The 19,869-nt window shown below is 37.9% G+C and overlaps 1 protein-coding gene across 6 annotated transcripts in view; it reads right to left on the bottom strand.

The window, feature by feature from the left end:
- The window catches only part of garnl3 (GTPase activating Rap/RanGAP domain like 3), a 57,535-nt gene that overhangs the window by 11,124 nt on the left and 26,542 nt on the right, over positions 1-19,869 (bottom strand). For 4 of the 6 annotated variants that reach the window (XM_043240066.1, XM_043240063.1, XM_043240067.1 and 1 more), the window contains exons 3-26: positions 18,118-18,192; positions 16,075-16,174; positions 13,926-14,044; positions 13,533-13,597; positions 13,376-13,439; positions 13,006-13,032; positions 12,821-12,896; positions 12,476-12,574; positions 12,288-12,391; positions 8,659-8,767; positions 8,456-8,501; positions 8,069-8,175; positions 7,526-7,641; positions 6,081-6,203; positions 5,907-5,981; positions 5,705-5,819; positions 4,460-4,486; positions 4,158-4,262; positions 3,322-3,438; positions 2,395-2,570; positions 2,089-2,247; positions 1,161-1,227; positions 983-1,090; positions 748-866 (exon numbers count right to left, since the gene is read on the bottom strand). In XM_043240066.1, the coding sequence (XP_043096001.1) occupies positions 748-866; positions 983-1,090; positions 1,161-1,227; positions 2,089-2,247; positions 2,395-2,570; positions 3,322-3,438; positions 4,158-4,262; positions 4,460-4,486; positions 5,705-5,819; positions 5,907-5,981; positions 6,081-6,203; positions 7,526-7,641; positions 8,069-8,175; positions 8,456-8,501; positions 8,659-8,767; positions 12,288-12,391; positions 12,476-12,574; positions 12,821-12,896; positions 13,006-13,032; positions 13,376-13,439; positions 13,533-13,597; positions 13,926-14,044; positions 16,075-16,174; positions 18,118-18,192 (2,298 nt within the window). The remainder of the gene's footprint in view (positions 1-747; positions 867-982; positions 1,091-1,160; positions 1,228-2,088; positions 2,248-2,394; positions 2,571-3,321; positions 3,439-4,157; positions 4,263-4,459; positions 4,487-5,704; positions 5,820-5,906; positions 5,982-6,080; positions 6,204-7,525; positions 7,642-8,068; positions 8,176-8,455; positions 8,502-8,658; positions 8,768-12,287; positions 12,392-12,475; positions 12,575-12,820; positions 12,897-13,005; positions 13,033-13,375; positions 13,440-13,532; positions 13,598-13,925; positions 14,045-16,074; positions 16,175-18,117; positions 18,193-19,869) is intronic. The other 2 variants (XM_043240068.1, XM_043240064.1) reach the window with 1 other exon arrangement.

Here is a 19,869-nt window from a genome sequence, read left to right as displayed (position 1 = left end):
CGCGGCACGACGAGGACACCAGATCCCCCCTTTTATTTGGACACTTTTCCCATGGACACTTTATTTTGTATTATTATTATTTTGTCAATAAAAGCCTCTCCGAGGCCTGACGCCACGCCCACTGTGTCTGTCGCTGGCTCCTCCGTCACAATATATATATATATATATATATATATATATATATATATATATATATATATATATATATATATATATATATATATAAGAATATTAAAACAAGATTGACAGTAAAGTGAGAAAAGTGACAATAAAGACTTTGTTGCAAAAAATCTATTTCAAATAAATGCCGTTCTTTACTTAACTTGTTAATGGTTTCCACAAATATTAAATTTTTCAATACTGATAATACGTTTGTCATTACAGGAATCAGTTATATTTAAAAAAAAAAATTTTTTTAATTTTTTTATTTTGCTTTTTATTTTTTGCGCTAAATCGCAAATCAAACTTGGGACGCCGCTATCGGCACCAATAATCAATTACATTTTAATATATACTATAATATAAAACAACTGTTGTAAATGATAACGGTGTTATACTTTTTAATGTATTGTTCATCAAATAAATGCAGTCCCAAACATTTAAAAAGTAATCTCAAGGAGGATGGCAGTATTATAAAAGATTTGAAATGTGGCTTCGGACTGTACAACAAAAATGTCATTTACACCAGATAGATGCACAGCTATATAATAGTCTTTATAGGTAGAGCCTTATGGCTAGAACACTTACTCTGGATGCAGTCAGTTGCAGTTCTGGAACGACAGCTGTATATACTAGATTGCCATTAACGACTAGTCGAATCTCTATGGAGTCAGTGGTGAATGCAAGGATATACGGGAACGCACATACTGTGACCCAGGAAGTAACAGAATAGAGAGACATCTTCATTTCACCAATGCGAATGCAAAACACTGTAGAAAAGTTAGCAATAACAAATTGTATTCAAGATCCTGAAGGTACTGACCGATAGCGTTGGGCATTTGGTTCCAGCTGAAATGGAAGTCTGAAGTATTGGGCTGAATCATGGGTGTTGCGCCGTTAAACGGACACACCTTCTTATAGATGCAGTTATCTGTTAAATGAAAAGCTTTACAGAATCTGACTATGCGGATGCAATCACTGACATTGTAACAGACACTTACTGTTATAGCAAAGAAGAAGTCCAGCCTCTCCGTCTTCATACACATCTATGGCAGCAACAAAGTTCACCTGGAGAAAAGGAAAAGATGCTCATGCTTCTAATCAAAAACTGACAGTTTGTTGTATAGAACCGATGAAGGGAAGGGTGCTTGTTGTGTAAATAAATGTTTACACTGCTTTTCAAAAGTTTGGGTCAGTAACATTTATTAAAAGAGGTTTCTTATGCTCACCAAAGCTGCATTTATTTGAACAAAATACAGTAACAGTAATTTTGTGAAGTATTACAATTTATTTTTGTTCTATTTTAATCGATTTTAAAATGTAATTTACTCATGATAGCAAGTTTCAGCAGGTGTTTTCCAGTTGCCAGTGTCACATAAACCTTTGAAAATAATCGTATATGCTGAATTGTCTTGCTATTATCAATGTTGAAAACAGTTGAGCTGCCTAATATATTTGTCAAAACTGATCTATTTTAGTCTCGATTCTTTGAATGACTCCAAATAACATTCATTTGAGATATAAATCTTTTGCTACATTATAAAAATATTATTTTGATCAATTAAGCACATATATTAAGAATAATCTTACTGAGCGCAAATTAAATCGAAATCGAAAAGTTTATCGTTAGTTGTGGTGTAGAGACTGCTATTATTTAACATTGAGAGTGATTTTTAGAACTATATCTTTATTGCTATCGTACTTGGTGTGAACGGTTTATAATAATTTATCCACTACAATAAAAAACCTAGATACACCGTCACTGCACCGTAATCGTGTTTAGGGCATTTGTGCAAGTGTTGCAACGCATTAATCTACAGCCCACCTGCAGAACTTCAGAACTTTTTTGCCCCCAAATGAAGAATAAAAAAGGGCTTCATTTGAAGTCCATCAGTGGCTTATGTTTGCATCCAAGTGGCTGTTTCTCACCCGGTTGGAGTCTACATGGTGTAGTCTATAAGCGTCTCCTGTACTTTCATTGATCAAGTCAAACTGATGTCTGTAGGCCACGCAGATCATGTGATCGTTCTCTCCTGTTGGGCCGTCAACCAGGGCCATGACCACCGGTGAATCACATAAGCAGATCTCCTAAAAAAGGAGACAGCAAGCATTCAAACTGTTGAGAGCTTTAGAAAAATCTGTCTGTGCGAACCATTCATATAAACCACAAGTGACATTAAAATGCAATTATCTTCAATGCATGACACGTGTAAGAGTGCTGAATCTGCCTCATACCCGTATGTACTGGAACTCTTCCACAGGTGAGTCAGTAGTCCCTGTGACTGTAGCAACAGAGCTGAGGCAATCGAGGCGTGACTGTTTCCTGGTGATCAGGAGGAGCTTGTTTCTTATCGCCGCGACGATTCTGAGCTCCACCCCATGATGTGTGTTTATGGAGTAGAGATGGCAGCCTGAGGACACGCATTTCTGTTACTTGATTGCGATGATCTTAGAAATCTTGTAATTTCTTAGCTAATTATAAAATTATTCAGGAAACTTCAAATTAGTCAAATAGGCATTCTAAAATTCTGAAAATGAAAATTCTCATTAATACAGTTCCAATCCCTTCACTAAGGACCTTCGATCATTAATTTTAATATATTTTTGACCATACATTTTGTACATATTTTACAAGATGGCTAATTCGTATGACCTCACTCATGCAATTTTGTATGATTTGTCTAGACCTCAGTGTACGAATTATGTACCCACTTCAAAATATATGCACAAATTGCCTGAGATCAGGGAGATGTTTCTGAACCTGCAGAGACAGCAACATAACTACCATGAAGGCCCAGAATAGTAGTAAGGACATTGTTAAAATAGTCCATGTGACATCAGTGGTCCAACTGTAATTTGTTTAATAAAGTTGTTATTTTTGTTGTCTTTGCGTACAAAAATTCTTGTAGCTTCATGAAAATAAGTTTGAACCACTGATGTCACATGGACTATTTTAACAATCTCCTTTAACAAACGTTGCTGTCTATGCAGTGTCAGAAATTTCTCAGATTTCATCAAAAAGTACTTTATTTGTGTTCAGAGGATGAAATTTCAAAATGCTGCTTCACCAACGCTCATGTTTATAGTTGAAATAACATTGTCCAATTTGAAGCAATTTCCAATATTTGGGTAGGCGATGAGTCCGAAGTCTTTCTTTCATACCTTTGGTTTTCTCCAGCTTGTTCTCTCGACTGTCACACTTGGTGCGGACAAGCTGCCGCTCCTCTATCCCTCGTTTGAGAGAGCTCAGTCTGTAAACATACAGTCGAGCGTCTTTCCCTGCAACACAGTTCAAATTGGATATAAAGCAACTGGAATTAAAGCTTAATTTGATGTAAAGACTCAAGCACGCCGGTTCAGTTTGAATATTCAGATGAATGCGATTACTTTAGCTGTTAAGTGAATTCTACAAACGGCAGCTTTCAGAACTGTAACTATATGATAACTGGCTGCCAACAAATGAGAGACCCGTCTCATCAAACTGAATGACATCTGAGCTAATGCAACATGTTTGGTTCTCAAATGCCTGTCGTAGTAAATGAAAGTTGCTTGGTGACCGAGTTGATAACCAATTCATTATTTTCCCTCTGGAGAAGCTATGCTTTTCAATAAGAGTGAGAGTTTGCTGCACACCGTCTTGAACTAATGATCAGAATAGAAAATGGTGGAAGACTCTAAATTACATGGATCTCTAGTCTGGGCTTCTCTTTATAATGAGCTATAAGTCTAGACAATGCGAACCAGAGATGCTGCCCCCACATGTGTGTGTGTTTGTGTGTGTTTGAGATACTATTTTGTGCTATTCCCTGTTGGCTAAAAATGCTCATTAGAGCAAAGACCTAGAGTTTCCTTCGCGGCTTTGCTTTAGACTCTTTCTTTCTCACGCTCTCTCTCTTTTGGCAGATCATTTCACACCCTTTCTTCTACCCACGTACGAACGCTCTCATATTTATATGCTCAAAAAAAAAAACAGCAACAAAAAAAAAAACATATCTTACCCTTATCTGCTCTTGCAATGAGGAGGTCCTGAGGTTCAAGCACGTGCATTTGTTTGACAGTCAAGGTTTTGTCAAATACCTGCACCGGAGGCAGGGTTGGCGAATCTAGATCGGCATGCAAAACAAGATTAGTTTTTGGTTTGCATGGTAACTCAACCCCCCCACTGAGATTTGCTTGCTTTGATTAACAGACACATTTAATAACTATCACTGTAAAAAAAAAAAAAAACGCACCGGATTTAAATTCTTTGTATGTATAAGCATTTGTTTCTACTGTAGTGTAATAGTTTTGCTTTACATACCTGCATTGGAGAACAGTGGATCTGAGGCTAAAAGGGAAGACAGAGGTGATCAGATTTCAATTTTTAGTTTATAAAACAAGAAAGTGCCATGAACACTACCATTCAAAAGTCTGGGGTCAGTTTTTTTAAGAATATAATACTCCCTTATTCAGGAAGGACAAATTAAATTGACCAAGAGTGCAATTAAAATGATTTATAATGTAGCAACTTAAATATAGGCTGTTTTTGAAGTCTTGTCATCAAAAATAAATTAAAAAATCCTAAAAAAAGGATTGTTTCCATAAAAATGTTAAGCAGCACTGCGAATCTGAAGACTCCTCAAAGAATGAATTACATTTTGATATTTGCTAATCAATTATATTTGCTAATCATGTTTTATAGTGTTTTTGATCAAATAAACGCAGCCAGAGTGAGCGTCAGAGGGTTCTGTGAAAAACGTAAAAGACCCTCATTTGAACGGTAGTGTTATTTAATTTTTCCATGCTCATGTTCCAAGCCTGTGCGATTTTTCTTTTTTCCGCAGACAACAGAATTTTTTTGGTGGTACATGGTGTACATGTTGTTGGCACATTTTTGTATAAGTTTGACAGCCTCTTCTCATGGTTCCTTTTTATTGTATGGAAAAAAGCAACATCAAAGTTTCTTTCTTTTCTGGTTTAACTGTTCTTTTTAATGTGATGATTAGTAAAATGCCCCTATTATGTCATTTCCAATACCGTCTTTCATAGAGGGTACAATGTAGATGTATGTGAATGTAAATGATCTGCAAATCCAGAAGTGCACAATAAATAGAAGTTATTGTCTCCCAAAATAAAGCATTGACTAAACAGCCTAAATGGGTCGTTAGAAATTCGTATCCCATATCATTTTACTGACGACTGCTGTACGCTGTAGACCAATCACAAAAGATCAGGCCATCTGACCAATTACAGCATAGTAGGCTCAAGAAAAGGACGGGTTTAGAGAGACTGAATCTTAGATTTGCTTCGAACTAATCATTCGACAGTCGCTGGAAAACGAGGTGATATTAAAAACATATTTTGAGTTTTATCAATCTGCATGCATGTAAACCTATAAAAATGGAATGATAGGGGCACTTAAAAATGAACTCAACTCAGTGTTTATGTCCGTTAATGTGATCCATCAAAAAAAGCTGGTCAAAGTTTCACTGTCTGTCTTCACATGTCATTAGGAAGACCGCTCCGCAGTCCAGTTGTATTGTTTTTCATGAAAAAGCATTCTCACCCTCCAGCAGCATGACCCCTGCTGAATCTGTGGCGACCAGTAATGACTGTCCCCACGAATCCCCACAGACTATATCATACGGGAAGCTACTGCAGAATGACTGTGACTCCCATGGCTGCAGAGAACATGACAACATACAGTTAGAGATGAACCATAAGCAAAAAAAACATGTATCCATTTTGCTTTCCTCTTGCCCTCTCACCTCTTTCCTGCAAAGGCCAGTAGTGACGAGACTGGTGGGAGCATCCCCTCGAACTATAGTTTTCAGCTTCAAGGCCTGGGCACAATATTATATCCATTAACGACATTGCTCATATTGCAGACATTGTATTTTAATGGCACATATTTATATTTTATTTTTATGTATATAGCCCACCTGTCCAACTCGAACGAATTCAGCCTGGCGTGCCTCTTCTTTTTTACGGGCAGATTTGGGCGACTCTGGCAGCACATCGCTGAACGAGCGTCGGTTCAGCATGTTCTGCGGAGAGAAGGGAACCTACAGGAGCGGTACAGATAAAGACGGGTCTGAGAGAATGACCCAGAAACAGCCAGAAAGACAGAGCAAAGCGGAAACTAACAAACTCTTAAACCACTGTACTCGCTTTAATGTGAGCAGCACAACAGAAATGTTGACGAGAGTACGATTTTAATTAAACAGTACAAAGACAGCAAGTCTTCATATTGTGTAGGTAAAATTTTACTCTTTGATTTTAAAATAACTGGAACTGGTTCTCTAATGAACGAAGAATAGAAGAACCCTAAAATAGGATCGGTAACAGTCAACAATAAAAAGACAGAATGAGTGGTTTGGATGAGTATGACAAAGAAACCGTGCAAAACGTCCAGAAATATATGGCAGAAAAGGAAACGAGGTAAAAGTCTGAGGGTAAACGTAGTGGAATACAAAAAAGTATTAAGCTAGATCAGGGCTTCTCAACCTTTTTGATTCCAAGGCACTTCATTTTCCACAATAACATCTGAAGGCCTTATGACTTTTTCAGTTGTATGTAATTACCTGTATAGGTTCCTTTTAACACAGTGTCTATTTACCCTAAGTGCAAACAGCCAGCCTTATTGGCAAAGGATATTTACACTAACTCCACTCACCGACGTGCGATTGGGCTAGTCAACATTACAAAAGACGGTTGACCGTTGTCACCTCCGGTTGGGCAGTCCAGAAAAGCATTTATTTTCAATAAAAATGAAGGAAATAATCTAAAAAAATGAAAATAATGTATCGGGTTGGTGTAAGGAGGGCTTTACTGTCCCAGTATGGAGGGATTCATTTAATAATTTGTATTAAATTTACACTCAATAAGTTTGAATATAATAATATTTGCACTATTTGCAATAAGTAGTATAAATAGCAGAAAATCCTGTTATTTTAACAGTGTAAATATAATCTATAGCTATTTGCATTTAGTGTAAACAGCATCTATTGCTCAGAAAATGTTATTTTTACTTGGTGTAAATAACATCTAATTGCTATTTACACTTGGTGTAAATAGCCTCTATTGCAAATAGCCGCTGCCTTTTTTAAATATATAATTTACTCACAACTTCTAACAGAAAAAAAAAAAAATATTTCAGAGCTTGGCATAACTAGAAAAATGTGCACTCGTTATGAAAAAAGGTTGCATTTTCAGGTGTAGGAATCACACTATTTTAAATTTGAAGTCCACATAAATATTTTTTTCAAGACACCTGAAACGCTGATTCTTCAAAAGAAAAATAACAGCTGTTTAGAGGTGAATTAGAGTAATTGGTATAATTTAATTTTGAGGCCCCCCTTGATTGAGAAACACTATGTGTCCATACCTTGGGCATGTCAGGCATGAGATCCTGGTACAAGGATCTGATCAGCATGTCCAGCGTGCGCTGACGTTTCTGAGCAAAAGTTGGGGTCTCCAGAGTGGCTTTTTCTCCATTTATTACTAAAGAAGACAGAAGGATAAAGGTAGCAGTATTATGTAACAGAATTCCCCCTTAGGAAACGGCACGACACATTTTACAAGGTCTGTTTAATAAAAGCATCTGCTTTACGGACTTCACGAGCCAAAACAAACCATTAAAGCTGGCGACAGAAAAGCACAGGTGTGTATTCGAACAGGAGGTCTGTGTAATGCAGGCAACATAAAATGGCACTTGGAATGAATTTGAAATTATGTAATCTATTTTGACCGGGACATGAAATATTAGCAGTCTTAGATTTTATGACTTTAATTATAATTAATAGGCTGTGATATGGCTGGTATTCACATGCTTGGTTTCCTAACCAGAAAAGTGATGTTTCAAGGGAAAGTTGTTATATTTTGGTGAAAGATAATGAACATAGGTTTATGTATTGTTGAATTTACTGACATTTAACTAGTAAAAAGTCCCTGAACTCCTGGTGGTCTGTGAACACTGGAGGGGAAGGGAGCGGTGGGCCAAACAACGGCACACTCTCCTCTGAGAAAATCTTCAACCTGCAACAAAACAAAATGATTAAGATACAAATAATGTATGCTATCAATCAAAACCGTGTCTATTAGTGTCTATATCCGTGTCTGTCAGCAGCTATTACTTATTCAGTGTCACAAGATCGTTCCGAAATCATTCTAATATGCAGTTGTGATCGACTTTATGAACAGTTGTGCTGCTTAAAATTAGAGCTCATGTTTTTAAGGATTAATTGGTGGAGAGAATGGTAAGAAGAACATTTTTATGTTATGCATAAAAAGTAAAACCTCAAATATACACACATACCTGTAACTATCATTCTGGCTATTATATCGAACTAAGGCAAAAATATCTGTGGTTTATGTAAAGGAAATTATATAATTGCTTGATGTACAAAACTGCAAATGTATTTTTAATCATCATCTTGTAAAAAAACCCATAAATAGCCTAATCGCTGTCGTTGAGTGACTCATTTCATCATTTCCACTCGGTTTGAGGATGAAGGATACGTGTGAAATGGGAGCGAATCATAGAGGGTTTGAAGGACGGAGAGGCGTCGTCTCCCTCCTGAAACACAATGGTCACGATGTCGTTCCCAATATGTCTCTTCCTCTCTACCTGCACAGATAGAAATGATGAAAGCTATGATCATGCATTCATGAAACGCATTTCAAAAGGCCGCTTTTGATGGTATTACTATTACACCAACTTTTTTTTCTCTCCAGTACGAATAAATGATGGACAAAAGTTTCGTTTTGAAAAGAGCACATGCCTATGTTGTGTGGGTTTGTTGGTGCGTTTAGTCTGTGTGCATGTGTGGACATTCAAAAGCTGCTATATGACCTCTGACACCTCAAGCCTGCGAGCCAGAAAGTATAATTTAGCTTGTTAATGAGTCTGGACCATTACGGTTGGAAAGGAGCTTTTATCTTTTATCTCAAGAGCGCACACACACACACATATATATAAAACATCCCCTTAAAGCTCAATTACTACACGGCTGCTTTTCACCTGTCCCTCTCCGCCAGCTAGTATCTCTCTCATTCTCTTTAACACACACAAACACACAGATACATGCGCCTGACTGTGAGCTGTGACAGGAATGAGGATTTACTTATTGCAGTGACAGATTCGTTTTTACTGAGAGTTCGATTATGATTCTTTGCCACTTCCCCTCTCCCTTACACAGAACCATATTTCCAGCGACATACCGTGTAACAATACCAACACGACTGACTTCTACATGTTTCTAGCATATGACATGAAGGGATGAGCCTTCTAGGATCAATCAGCTGCAAAAAGACCATGTTTTGCCAAACCTCTGTGTTGTCTATTTCACAGCAGAATGTCAATATTGTATACAATTTCCAAAATTGTGAATAAAATGACGTAAAAACAGTTATTTGGCTTTGCCAAGTCAATTTTACTGCACAGGATATTGAGTGATTATTATGTTCCCTTGAACACATGGGATGGGATTATTTATGAGCAAGTAGTTTTTTTGGGATTTGCATACAACCCAAATTCTGGAATTTTTGAGGCATTGAATTTTGAGGCCATATTATTATTTTAACTTAAAGACTAGGGGGAATGTTTATCATGGTGTACCACCATCCTCTTTTCAAAACAGTTTGAAGATGTCTAGGCGTCGAGGTTGTGAGTTTCTGGAGTTTTGTTTTTGCCTGATATAGGTTTCCAGCTGCTGAAGAGTTTGTAGTCGTCCTTGACGTATTTTTTGTTTATTAATTGCCAAAATAGAACAAAGATCTGGATTGCATGCAGGCCAGTTCATCACCTGGACTCTTCTACTACGAAGCCATGCTGTAGTAATAGCTGCAGTATGTGGTTTTGCATTGTTCTGCTGAAATACACAAGGCCTTCCTTGAAATAAACGAATAAGAATATATTGCTCTAAAACCTTTATATAAATTTCTGCATTTATAGTGCCTCCTGAAACATGCAAGCTGCCCATACTGCACCCTCATACCATCAGAGTTACAAGCTTCTTGGTCTCCTTCCTGACCACTGGACACTTTAAAACAGACCATTTTAATTGAGCCTTGGCCCACAGGACATGACAGCGCTTCTGGACCTTGTTCACATATGGCTTCCTTTTTTGCATGATAGAGCTTCACTTGAGATCTGCAGATGGCATGGCGGATTGCATTTACTGACAATGGTTTCTGGAAGTATTCCTTGGCTCATTTAGTAATGTCAATGACAGAATCGTGCCGATAAGTGATGCAGTGTAGTATAAAAGCTAACAAAGGTCTTCGACTTTGTCCCTCACGCACAGAGATTGCTCCAGTTTCTCTAACTGTTTTGATGCTGTTATGCACCGTAAATGAGATTTAGTGGTTGAAACTGTAAAATTTCTCAATTTAAATGTTTATGTTCTCTGTGTCCTATGTGAATAACATATTTGAGCATGTGATTTGAAAGTCTTTTATTTATTTATTTTTTATTTTTTGGCAAATTTCTGGAATTCAGGCTATAATATAATTTTGCAATTTGAACAGAAATGCAACAATGCAGCATTAAGTAAACAGTCAATGACGACTTAAATGTCCTTTGATTTATAACTATTTACATTTACATTTTCAAAAATGTTCCTTACACAAAACTCTAAAAATTAGTTCAAAGTAGTTGAAATATACACTCTCAGAAGGAAAGGTACAAAAGCTGTCACTGGGGCGCTAACTTTTCAAAAAGTACACTTTTATACCTATTAGGTTCAAATATGTACACTTTAAGTACTAATATGTACCTTTAAGGTACCAAAATGCACCCTTTGGGCACAAACATGCACCTTTTGAAAAGGTACCACCCCAACGACAGCTTTTGTACCTTTATTTCTGAGAATATACCACTCAAGTCACTTTTTTGGTGCTTTTATGACATGCTGTATTTTTCTGTTTGGTGCTTGAAGGATATAATTACTACTGTCCTTGATGGAAAAGAACTGTAAAGGTTCTTCTTTTGTGTTCCACTCATTTGAAACTGATTTGGGTTTGGAACAACATGAGAGTGAGAGAATTATAACCGAATTTCCTTCTGTGTGTGTGTGTGTGTGTGTGCAAACTCTCCCTCTAAAAAGAGTTTTCTTTCAAGAAAAGACTTGCTCTCCCTTGTGAACTCTACTTGATTTCTGATTCTTCCGACTGTTTGTCTACATGCTTTTAGGGGTCGGCAAGAGACATTTGGAGCGCATCAGCTTTCCTGCTCTTTTCACGAGCGGTTCAGCATTGGCAAAGGTGGTTATTGACACGAAAGGCTGAAGAGGCTCTCGGCTGTAGAGTGCCAAGACCTTGAACCGACACAAATACTTTGAAAATCCTGCTATTGTGAATGCTTCCACAAGCACTCCAACGCACAAGAGCACTACTTGTACTCAATCAGACATATGATCTGATATCTGATAAAAGTGAAAAACGGAAGGGAGAAAGAAGGATAGCAGCTATGTGTGATATAATCAAGAGAAGAGAGGGATATGAAGTAAGAGAGAGTGAAGTGATTGACGCTTGATGTAATCAGGATATGGAGCTGAGGGGGGGGGAGGGGGAAAGGCAACAGAGAAAAGAGAGGGAGAGACTGACCGCTGTGATGTCCAGCGCTTTTGGATGTTAAATATAGCCTGTTTTCCCCTCACCACCTACTGAGCTACAGACTGCCTCCTTTCTGCCTCAACAAACACATGCAGCTCCCTTCTCTCTCGCTATCATTCAAATTTCTCTTTCATTCATCCTCCTCTCTGTCTGAGTCCTCTGCTCTCTGTTTGTCTTTCTCTCACTCTGTTTACAGTTTCACATGGATGTGTTTTTTTTTTGTGTGTGTGTCTATAGTCTTATTCAGACTAAACTGGTTTTAGAAAATCCTGTTTGGATAGTGCTCATATCGGGAATGATACTGATAATACGAAAAGCTGATGAATATTGTCATGGTTGATAGCATATTACAATTCTGTTTTGTCTAAATAAATTAAAATAATAAAGTAAAATTAGTCATTTTAAATGCAAGAATTTAGGTGCAACGCCATAATGTGGAATAGGACCCCAAACTTTCAAATGGTGGTGTAAAGAAGAAATATTGGTCAGCAAACAAATATACTGTGCATCTTATAGCTTATGTGTTATCTTACCTGTTGCTTGTTCTCTTTAGAATAAGGTAACATGGTGGAAACGTGGAACATGAGCTCATGACCCTGATAGACTGTGTAGATGGAATTCATTCCTGTAGTGTCATCTAATCAGAAAAAAAGAGAGATCGTGAATAATCCAAAAAAAAAATCCTCTGATCTGTAAAAGACATATTTTGTTTTTGTCCTACTTTTAGTGTCCAGTCCTCCTCGATACCCCGCCCAGCCCTGCAGACAGATCGTGTCACCAAGGAGATTCAGAAATTTATCGAAATTCTCACTTCCTGATTCTGGAGAAAGAAAAAAAAAAAAGCACGAAACCAACACGAACACGGAGCATTAATACATTTAATTAAAATCAATGGAGCCACCTTATGCTGTTCACATTCTAGAATGAATGTGAATAATAATAATTAATTGCACTGTACATTCTTATACGGCATATTTAAGTCAAATCTACATCTATTCGGCTATTGGTAAATATTATTTAACGGTGTTAAATAGAGCGTAATATTGACATAATATTCTATGCTCACCATTGCTGAACATTTCATCATCTGTCAGCTGTCCATCTTTGGCATAAAGAACACCAAATTTAAAGTTTACACTGCCCTGTGAGAACACACAAAAATATGTGATCAGCCTACATCGAGAATCATTAAGCAGGTTATTTATTCGCCTTGCACGAATCAAACACATACACACATTTGACAGTACACACCTCTTGCTCCTCCAGCACCAATAAGTCCTGCAAACAAATGCCAAAAATGAATTATATCTCAGTACAATAAATAATTCCGTTTCCAATGAGGTTACATTTCTAAACACCAGTTAGGAGCACTAATAGTGCGGGGTAGACACAAACATTACAGAGAGCGTGTTCATGCATTCAAATATCTGAATGCCGCTGACAATGGCCTTTGATTAGCGGCACACATTTCCACAAAGGCAAAGCTCTCTGGAGCAACAGCAGCTCACACAGCGCCTGCCTTTGAATGATTATGAAGCAAAACAACAGACCAGAGCTGAAACAGACAGTAATTAACAGAGCAGACAGCATGTGATGTTGATTGACAGGTGTGGGTGGGCACCTTCTGAATCTCTGGGTTAAGGATCTCCCTGGGCCCCTTCTCAAAACGATCCACATTCATGGCACTGAAGGGCAAAAGGGTCGTGTGAACGCAATGCATTTTGTTTCTGTTCTGCAATTGTTTGGTGGTAAGCAGGTTGCATTATAAACAGACTTACCTTAATATAGATTTGACTGATAGCGTTTTTGTCGGACTGTATGGAAGGCTGATTTTTAGAGTACCCTAAAGGAGAAGGACACATTTTGCAAATTATACGAATACGAAGCGAAATATGACATGGCATTACATGACAGCAAGCCAGAATTGCTGGAGGCTACGGCACAGGGTTTTATAACCGAGACCTTGTTGCTCATAGGAAAGTGACATTTAATACCGTGTCACTGTGCTATTCGGGCTTTTTTAGGCATTTAGACTTCACATGCTGGCCTTTGAGACAACAGAGCCAAACAATGTAGAGTCACTTCATGAAGAGGTCAATCTGTTGTGTGAGTCACTGCACAGAGCAAAAGTGACGCACACACATGCTGTTACCTGTCACTGGCTGACTCACCGTCTTGCGCCACAGGATGGCTCGATATTGTGGGACCCTCTGGTTGTTCTGGTCTGACAAAACCACAGACAGGAAGAAGGGATTCTTCTCTGCATCAGTCCCCACGTAGTTTTGATGAACTACAGATTGAAGGGAGAGTCAGTTCTTTTGGTAGCTATTAAATGCACATTGCTATTCGGTTACTTCACTGTCTCGAATACTTTAGATGTCAGATATACACTACAGATAAAAGTATCTTACCACAGCTGCATTTGTCAAAAACGCGGTTAAAAACAGTAATGCTGTAGAAAAAAGGGCCGCTTAACCCCAAAATGAAAATTCTTTCATGAATTACTCACCCTCAAGTCGTTCCAAACCCGTAAGGCATATTAAAATATTTTTGATTAAATCAGAGAGCTATCTGATCCTCCACAGAGGTCCAGAAACGTAGTAAATACATTAGTTAAATAGTACATTTGGTATCAGTGGCTCAGCTTCAGTTGTGCGACGCTACAAGAATACTTTAGCGGAAAGAAAACAAAAATAAGAATTGTAACCATTCCACTGAGTTACATCTTCTGCCATTTTAGAGAGTATCACAATGCATACTTACCCTAAACAACACTTATTACCAGGGGCGTAGCAACCACTGGGGATGCTAAATGAGACATAACCGATTATTGGGTTCTGCTGTCTTTTGTTGTGTTGTGCTGCTCACGCCCAGAATAGAATTATTCCTTCACAATATAGCTAATTTGTTTTGTGCCGAAAACTTTGCATATTTTGGTAAAACTCCCAACTGGTACTCTATTTAGAATTTATTATATGAACATGAACTTACTTTCTACATTAAGTACATCATTTCTTGGAGGGTCACATCACCTGAAAGCCGCCCCCTCCCACACTAAAATGGCTGCTACGCCCCTGATTTTGCGCTGATACATCAAATACGCTCTTAAAGTAATCCCCAAAATGCCGGAATACGTAACTCAGGAGGGAGAAGAATGTTTGAGCAAATTGTTATTTTTGTTTTGTTTGCACACAAAAAAGTATTCTTGTAGCATTGCAAAACTGAAGTTGAGCCACTGATGTCACATGGTTTTACTGATGTATTTACCACATTTCTGGAGCTGGGAACATTTCAGTTGCGTTGCTGGCCAGATGGATCTCTGATTTCTTCAAATATATCTTAAATTGTGTTCCATGATGAACAAAGGTTTTACGGCTTTGGAATGACAAGAGGATGAATAAATAATAACAGAATTTCCATTTTAGAGTAAACTAACCCTAATATTATAAATATGCTTGCTGTTATATTGCATGAATATAGTGTGCCGTCTTTTATTGACCTTAAACTTTTCAACGGTCGTGTAGAGGAAAGAATTGATCAATGCATCTAAATCTTTGCATATCAGTTTTTTTGGAGCTGTTTTCTTTTCTGCTTTCTCGATGTGCTGCCTGTGCAATACTGCTGATAGATGCCACACTAAAGTGCTGTGACCATGTGAACTGTCCTCAGAGACGTGACTGCGAAGATGCCCGTTTATTTAGATCTATTCCTGGCGCATCAAAATAAGAAGGAAAGAGGAAGGAAGGGATGGAAGCCTGCTGTTTGAGGAGAATATTTTGGACTGAGACAGACCAGGTTTACAGACAGAAGACAAATGAAAAGAGGCTGAAATCCAATTAGAAGACAAGATCTGGTCTGTCTCTGCATCTCCACCCTTCCTCTGAAGCATATTTGGTCTGCCCCCCCCCCTCTCTCATTCAATCACCCTCTCATTGAATAAAAGGTATTTGCAGTGATTTAAATCAATTAAAGAGACATAATGCAGCATCTGACTCAAAATGCGTGGGAACAACAGTGTTAGCTTTTGTGTAAGGAATGGAAGATAAATAAAGAAGATGAAGCATATAGCTATAAAATGGTACTGTAAAATGGATTGGTTTTGGTTTTTAATAACTTCCCAACACAACCCTACTGTGACTATTCTCAAACTGTTCTGTTATTCCCTGTGTAATTCAAGCTTTTCTTTTTCATAGACTCAAAATAGTGTTATTCTCTTCATTACGCTCTGCGGAATAAAAAGGACAGTATGTGCATACAAGAGAATTTGCTCATTTGTGTGTGTGTGTGTGTGTGCGCACTCTATACTCGGTGGAATCCCACCTTTTCCCAGGAAGTACTTGAAGTACCATCTGGTGTGATACTCTGGGTTCTCCAAATGGACGTCAGTTCTCCTCCATGTTCCAGGCGTGTAGTCAGAGGCCTACAAAAAAGTAATCCAAGAATTAACAACGTCATTGGACCCAACAAAAAAAGCGTTTTCTTTATAATTATCATTAAATGATACTACGGTAATTTTACTGTAAAGTTTTACTGATTAATTTTTTTACTTCTATCAGACTATCAGAAATTATACTTGCAAATTCAAGAAAATCCATAGAGAGAATCCGCTAGATGATATTATTTAGAACACAAATGAACAAAAAATTGCAGCAACCTATAGGGTGAGAATGCATCATCTTTTTCCTGGGCACGTTCTTGACAGGATTTCTATGTTGCCGGGTTTAAGCTTTGTTATTCTATTGACATGCTCAGTGGGGTTCCCATACATTATATGTAGGCGTATTTGTACATGGTCTGATCATTCTCTGTAGGTCTCGCATGCCATTTTTAGTGAATTGCGCAAACTGAAATAGCTAACTGAAAACACGCCCAATGGAAACGAATCAATTTAGCAAAAAACTCCCATATATTGAAAAATATATTTACGCTCATGAGGTGGTTTTTCAAGCTATTCTATAGAAGAATATTTCACAAAACTGTAATGCAAAACTTTTTTTGTGTGTGTTTACATATCATGTGGTGTATGTTCTGTAACCTCCAAGAAACACCTCTCAAGTATAAGGGGCTTTCTTTGCCATTACTGCTTGGATACAACTTATTTACACTCGCAAGTACTCTAGTTATGATTATGTTCCCGAAGCAACTCTCCGCATTGCTTTGCTAAAGATACATGCCTACTGTATGTCTCCTTCAATTAAAAATAATAGCTAGCGCGGTTGCTTTAATATATGTAAACCTACATCCGTTGTCATGTGTTTTAGGTGCATAACATCAGTTATTGAAAACGCCATCACAAGTGAAATGCCACACAGGACAATCCTTTTTAAATTGACATTTCTATAGCAAATATTACAAAAGGTTTGTGCAAATCTGTGAGGAAAACGCAGCTAATGCCTGCACTTTACTGGTCAGACTGCTTTTAAGTCATTACCTTCAGCGTAAAATAAAGCCAAAACCCAGATTTTAGGTAATTTAGAAACATCAGCCAGGTTTTATAGTTGCCCTAAACATACTATAGGTCATAAAATTAGCGCCAAAATGCAGAGAAATGTATAAAGTGTAAAATTCCAGCCGCAAAGGAACACTGGTTCAAAAGGGCAGGTGACTCTTTTGTCAACTTTCCTGAAACTTTAATACTTTTTTTTTTTATTGCGTTGTTGTAAGGCACACACATACATGCGAACACAAACATGTCAAAAATCAATGCCATCATGTTCCAGCGCAATAAATTGTTCCAGCTGATGAATTGTAAACAAGTCATGTAAACGCCAGCTTCCCTATATACTCAAAAGAACCCTAATCACTATGGTGACGATTCACCCTAAATCATTAACAACCAATCAGAGGTCTGTTTTGGTGGGATAAAGCATTGGAGGTTGTCATAGCTACAGTCTGGTGCTTGAAATGAAAAGGACAAGTGGATGGAGAGAGAAAGGGAGAGCAAGAACATTGGGGACTGATTGAATCACTTGGCTTCGATTTGTTCTTTTTGCTGATGCATGTGTGTTTCATTGAAACACCTACAGACACGCTCACAAAAACACAAAACACAAAAGCTGGCAGTTTTGATTTGTTGCTCCCTGCCAGATGAATACATCTGTTCTCTCTTCTTTCTGCATCCTTCCTCCTACTTCTTTTAATCTGTGCTCCTCTTCCTGTCCACCTTCACTTCTTATGCATGTATTTACATACATTGCATCGCCCCCGTGCCTGCAGTGCTGCACTGACTCGAAGATCAAAACCTTGTTGAATCTCTCGGTGCTCAAAAAAACTTCAATAATTGTAGGGCTGTTTAACCTCTAGCCGCTTTCCAGTCTATTGCAATCCATTATATACAACAACACACACACACAAGTATGTTACCTCATCTATTGAACCGTTCTCCACTCTGAATCGCCCAGCTCTCTGTATGGCCCCGTCTGCATCACTGGAGATGAGCTGAGGAGAAAGACAAGATATGCCATGATTGTGAGACCACCTGTGTCATCTTTACAATAGGGTGCGAAAATCTATAAAAGGCATTACTTTATATTATTAGTACTAATTATCAGCATATAAATCTGACTGCACTGGAGTTGTATTCTCACTTCACATATATAAAAAAAAATTTTTAGCAAGTGGACAATGCAGTTTTAGCATCAGTGCTTTCACTGAATATTAAGCAGCACAGCGTTTTCTACATTGACAACAATAAGAAACGTTTAGCAGTATATTTCACTGATTTCTGACACTGAAAAGCGGGAGTAATGTCTGCTGAAAAGTCAGCTTTGCCATCACAGAGATAAATGACTATAAGTTGCATTTTTAAAATGAAATGAAATTAATTTTAAATAAAAAGGAACCAAATAAGGGCACGCTATTTACTACACCTTGGTGAAACTTTCAGAAACTAAAAAGAAAACAAAGCATATGCATAAGGTTGGTTTCCATCTTTCAATAATAATGTTTCATTGTTTCTTTTCATTGTTTTACACCAATCAATGTTGCACTGATGCAAACAGTTTTAAAATCTGGCCCATTATGTTTTATTTTATCATAAAATACATAAAACGCTTAGAACTTCTTTAAACCATTGCTGATGTTTATTCCCCTTTTGCTGCAGGTAAATGTCATTCCCTGCTTTGTTTGATTTAATTAGCCATCTCAAACATTTTGACACTGATAACGGCATCTATTGTGCACGTATTTCTATCTTCTTAAAATGTATTTTTAATGATTTTTTTTGGTGAACTTTTGGCCCCGCTGTCTTTCTCTTCCTCTTTGCATGAGTCTCTTTGACTGTCTTCAGTTTTGTTTTTTAGGCCACAATCTAAGAGGTCTGAGAGTGCTGTAGAGATGCTCATAAAAAGATACAAGAGAGACCAGGCAGCATATAGCTGGTCTGCTGTGACACACTCAATACAGGTACATACAGATGACTCTGTTTACAAGAAAAACCTTCAATATGAATGCAAAAGCAGCTGTACACACAATCACAGACTAATTACAGCCAAGTGATCCCTGTGTGTCTGATATGTGTGCAGCATTGATCACTCTCTCTCTCTCACACATACACACACACACACACGCACACACACACACACACTCACACGTCTGTTTGGTTTAGCACATATTTGTAAGAGAAGTAGTCTTAGTGAAAGTCTATCTCCACAGATATTGTGTGTGTGTGTGTATGTGGGACAATCACTTGCACCTGACACGATGTAATCTGCTCTTTGCAGTAAAATTGCAACATCCCCCCAGATGGAACAATGCTGGTTGCTAGGCAACAGAACACAGAACCTCTCCCATTTCCTTTTCTTCAGTCACCTTGTTTTCCTCCTCACATTTCTCCCACCTTTTTTCTCCACCTGTTGGCCTGCCTCCCTCTCTTTCTCTTCCCTCTTCTCTGTATCTGGCAGACCAAACTGCTAAAAACAGACTGCAGCTGCACTGCAGCTAGAGAGAGACTAGAGTGTGAGATTGTCATTGTATGTGTTTGTGTGTGTGTGTGTGTATGTGTGTGGCAGATGGTAAGCCTTGGCCTCAGAATGCCAAAAGTCCAGGCAGAACATTCTAGATAGACGCTCACACCAATCACTTAATACGTAATAAGACCAAAGTGAAAAAAAGAGT

The sequence above is a fragment of the Puntigrus tetrazona genome, chromosome 5 (genome assembly GCF_018831695.1).
Source record: "Puntigrus tetrazona isolate hp1 chromosome 5, ASM1883169v1, whole genome shotgun sequence".
NCBI lineage: Eukaryota > Metazoa > Chordata > Actinopteri > Cypriniformes > Cyprinidae > Puntigrus > Puntigrus tetrazona.
This window is presented reverse-complemented; position numbering and strand designations above follow the sequence as displayed.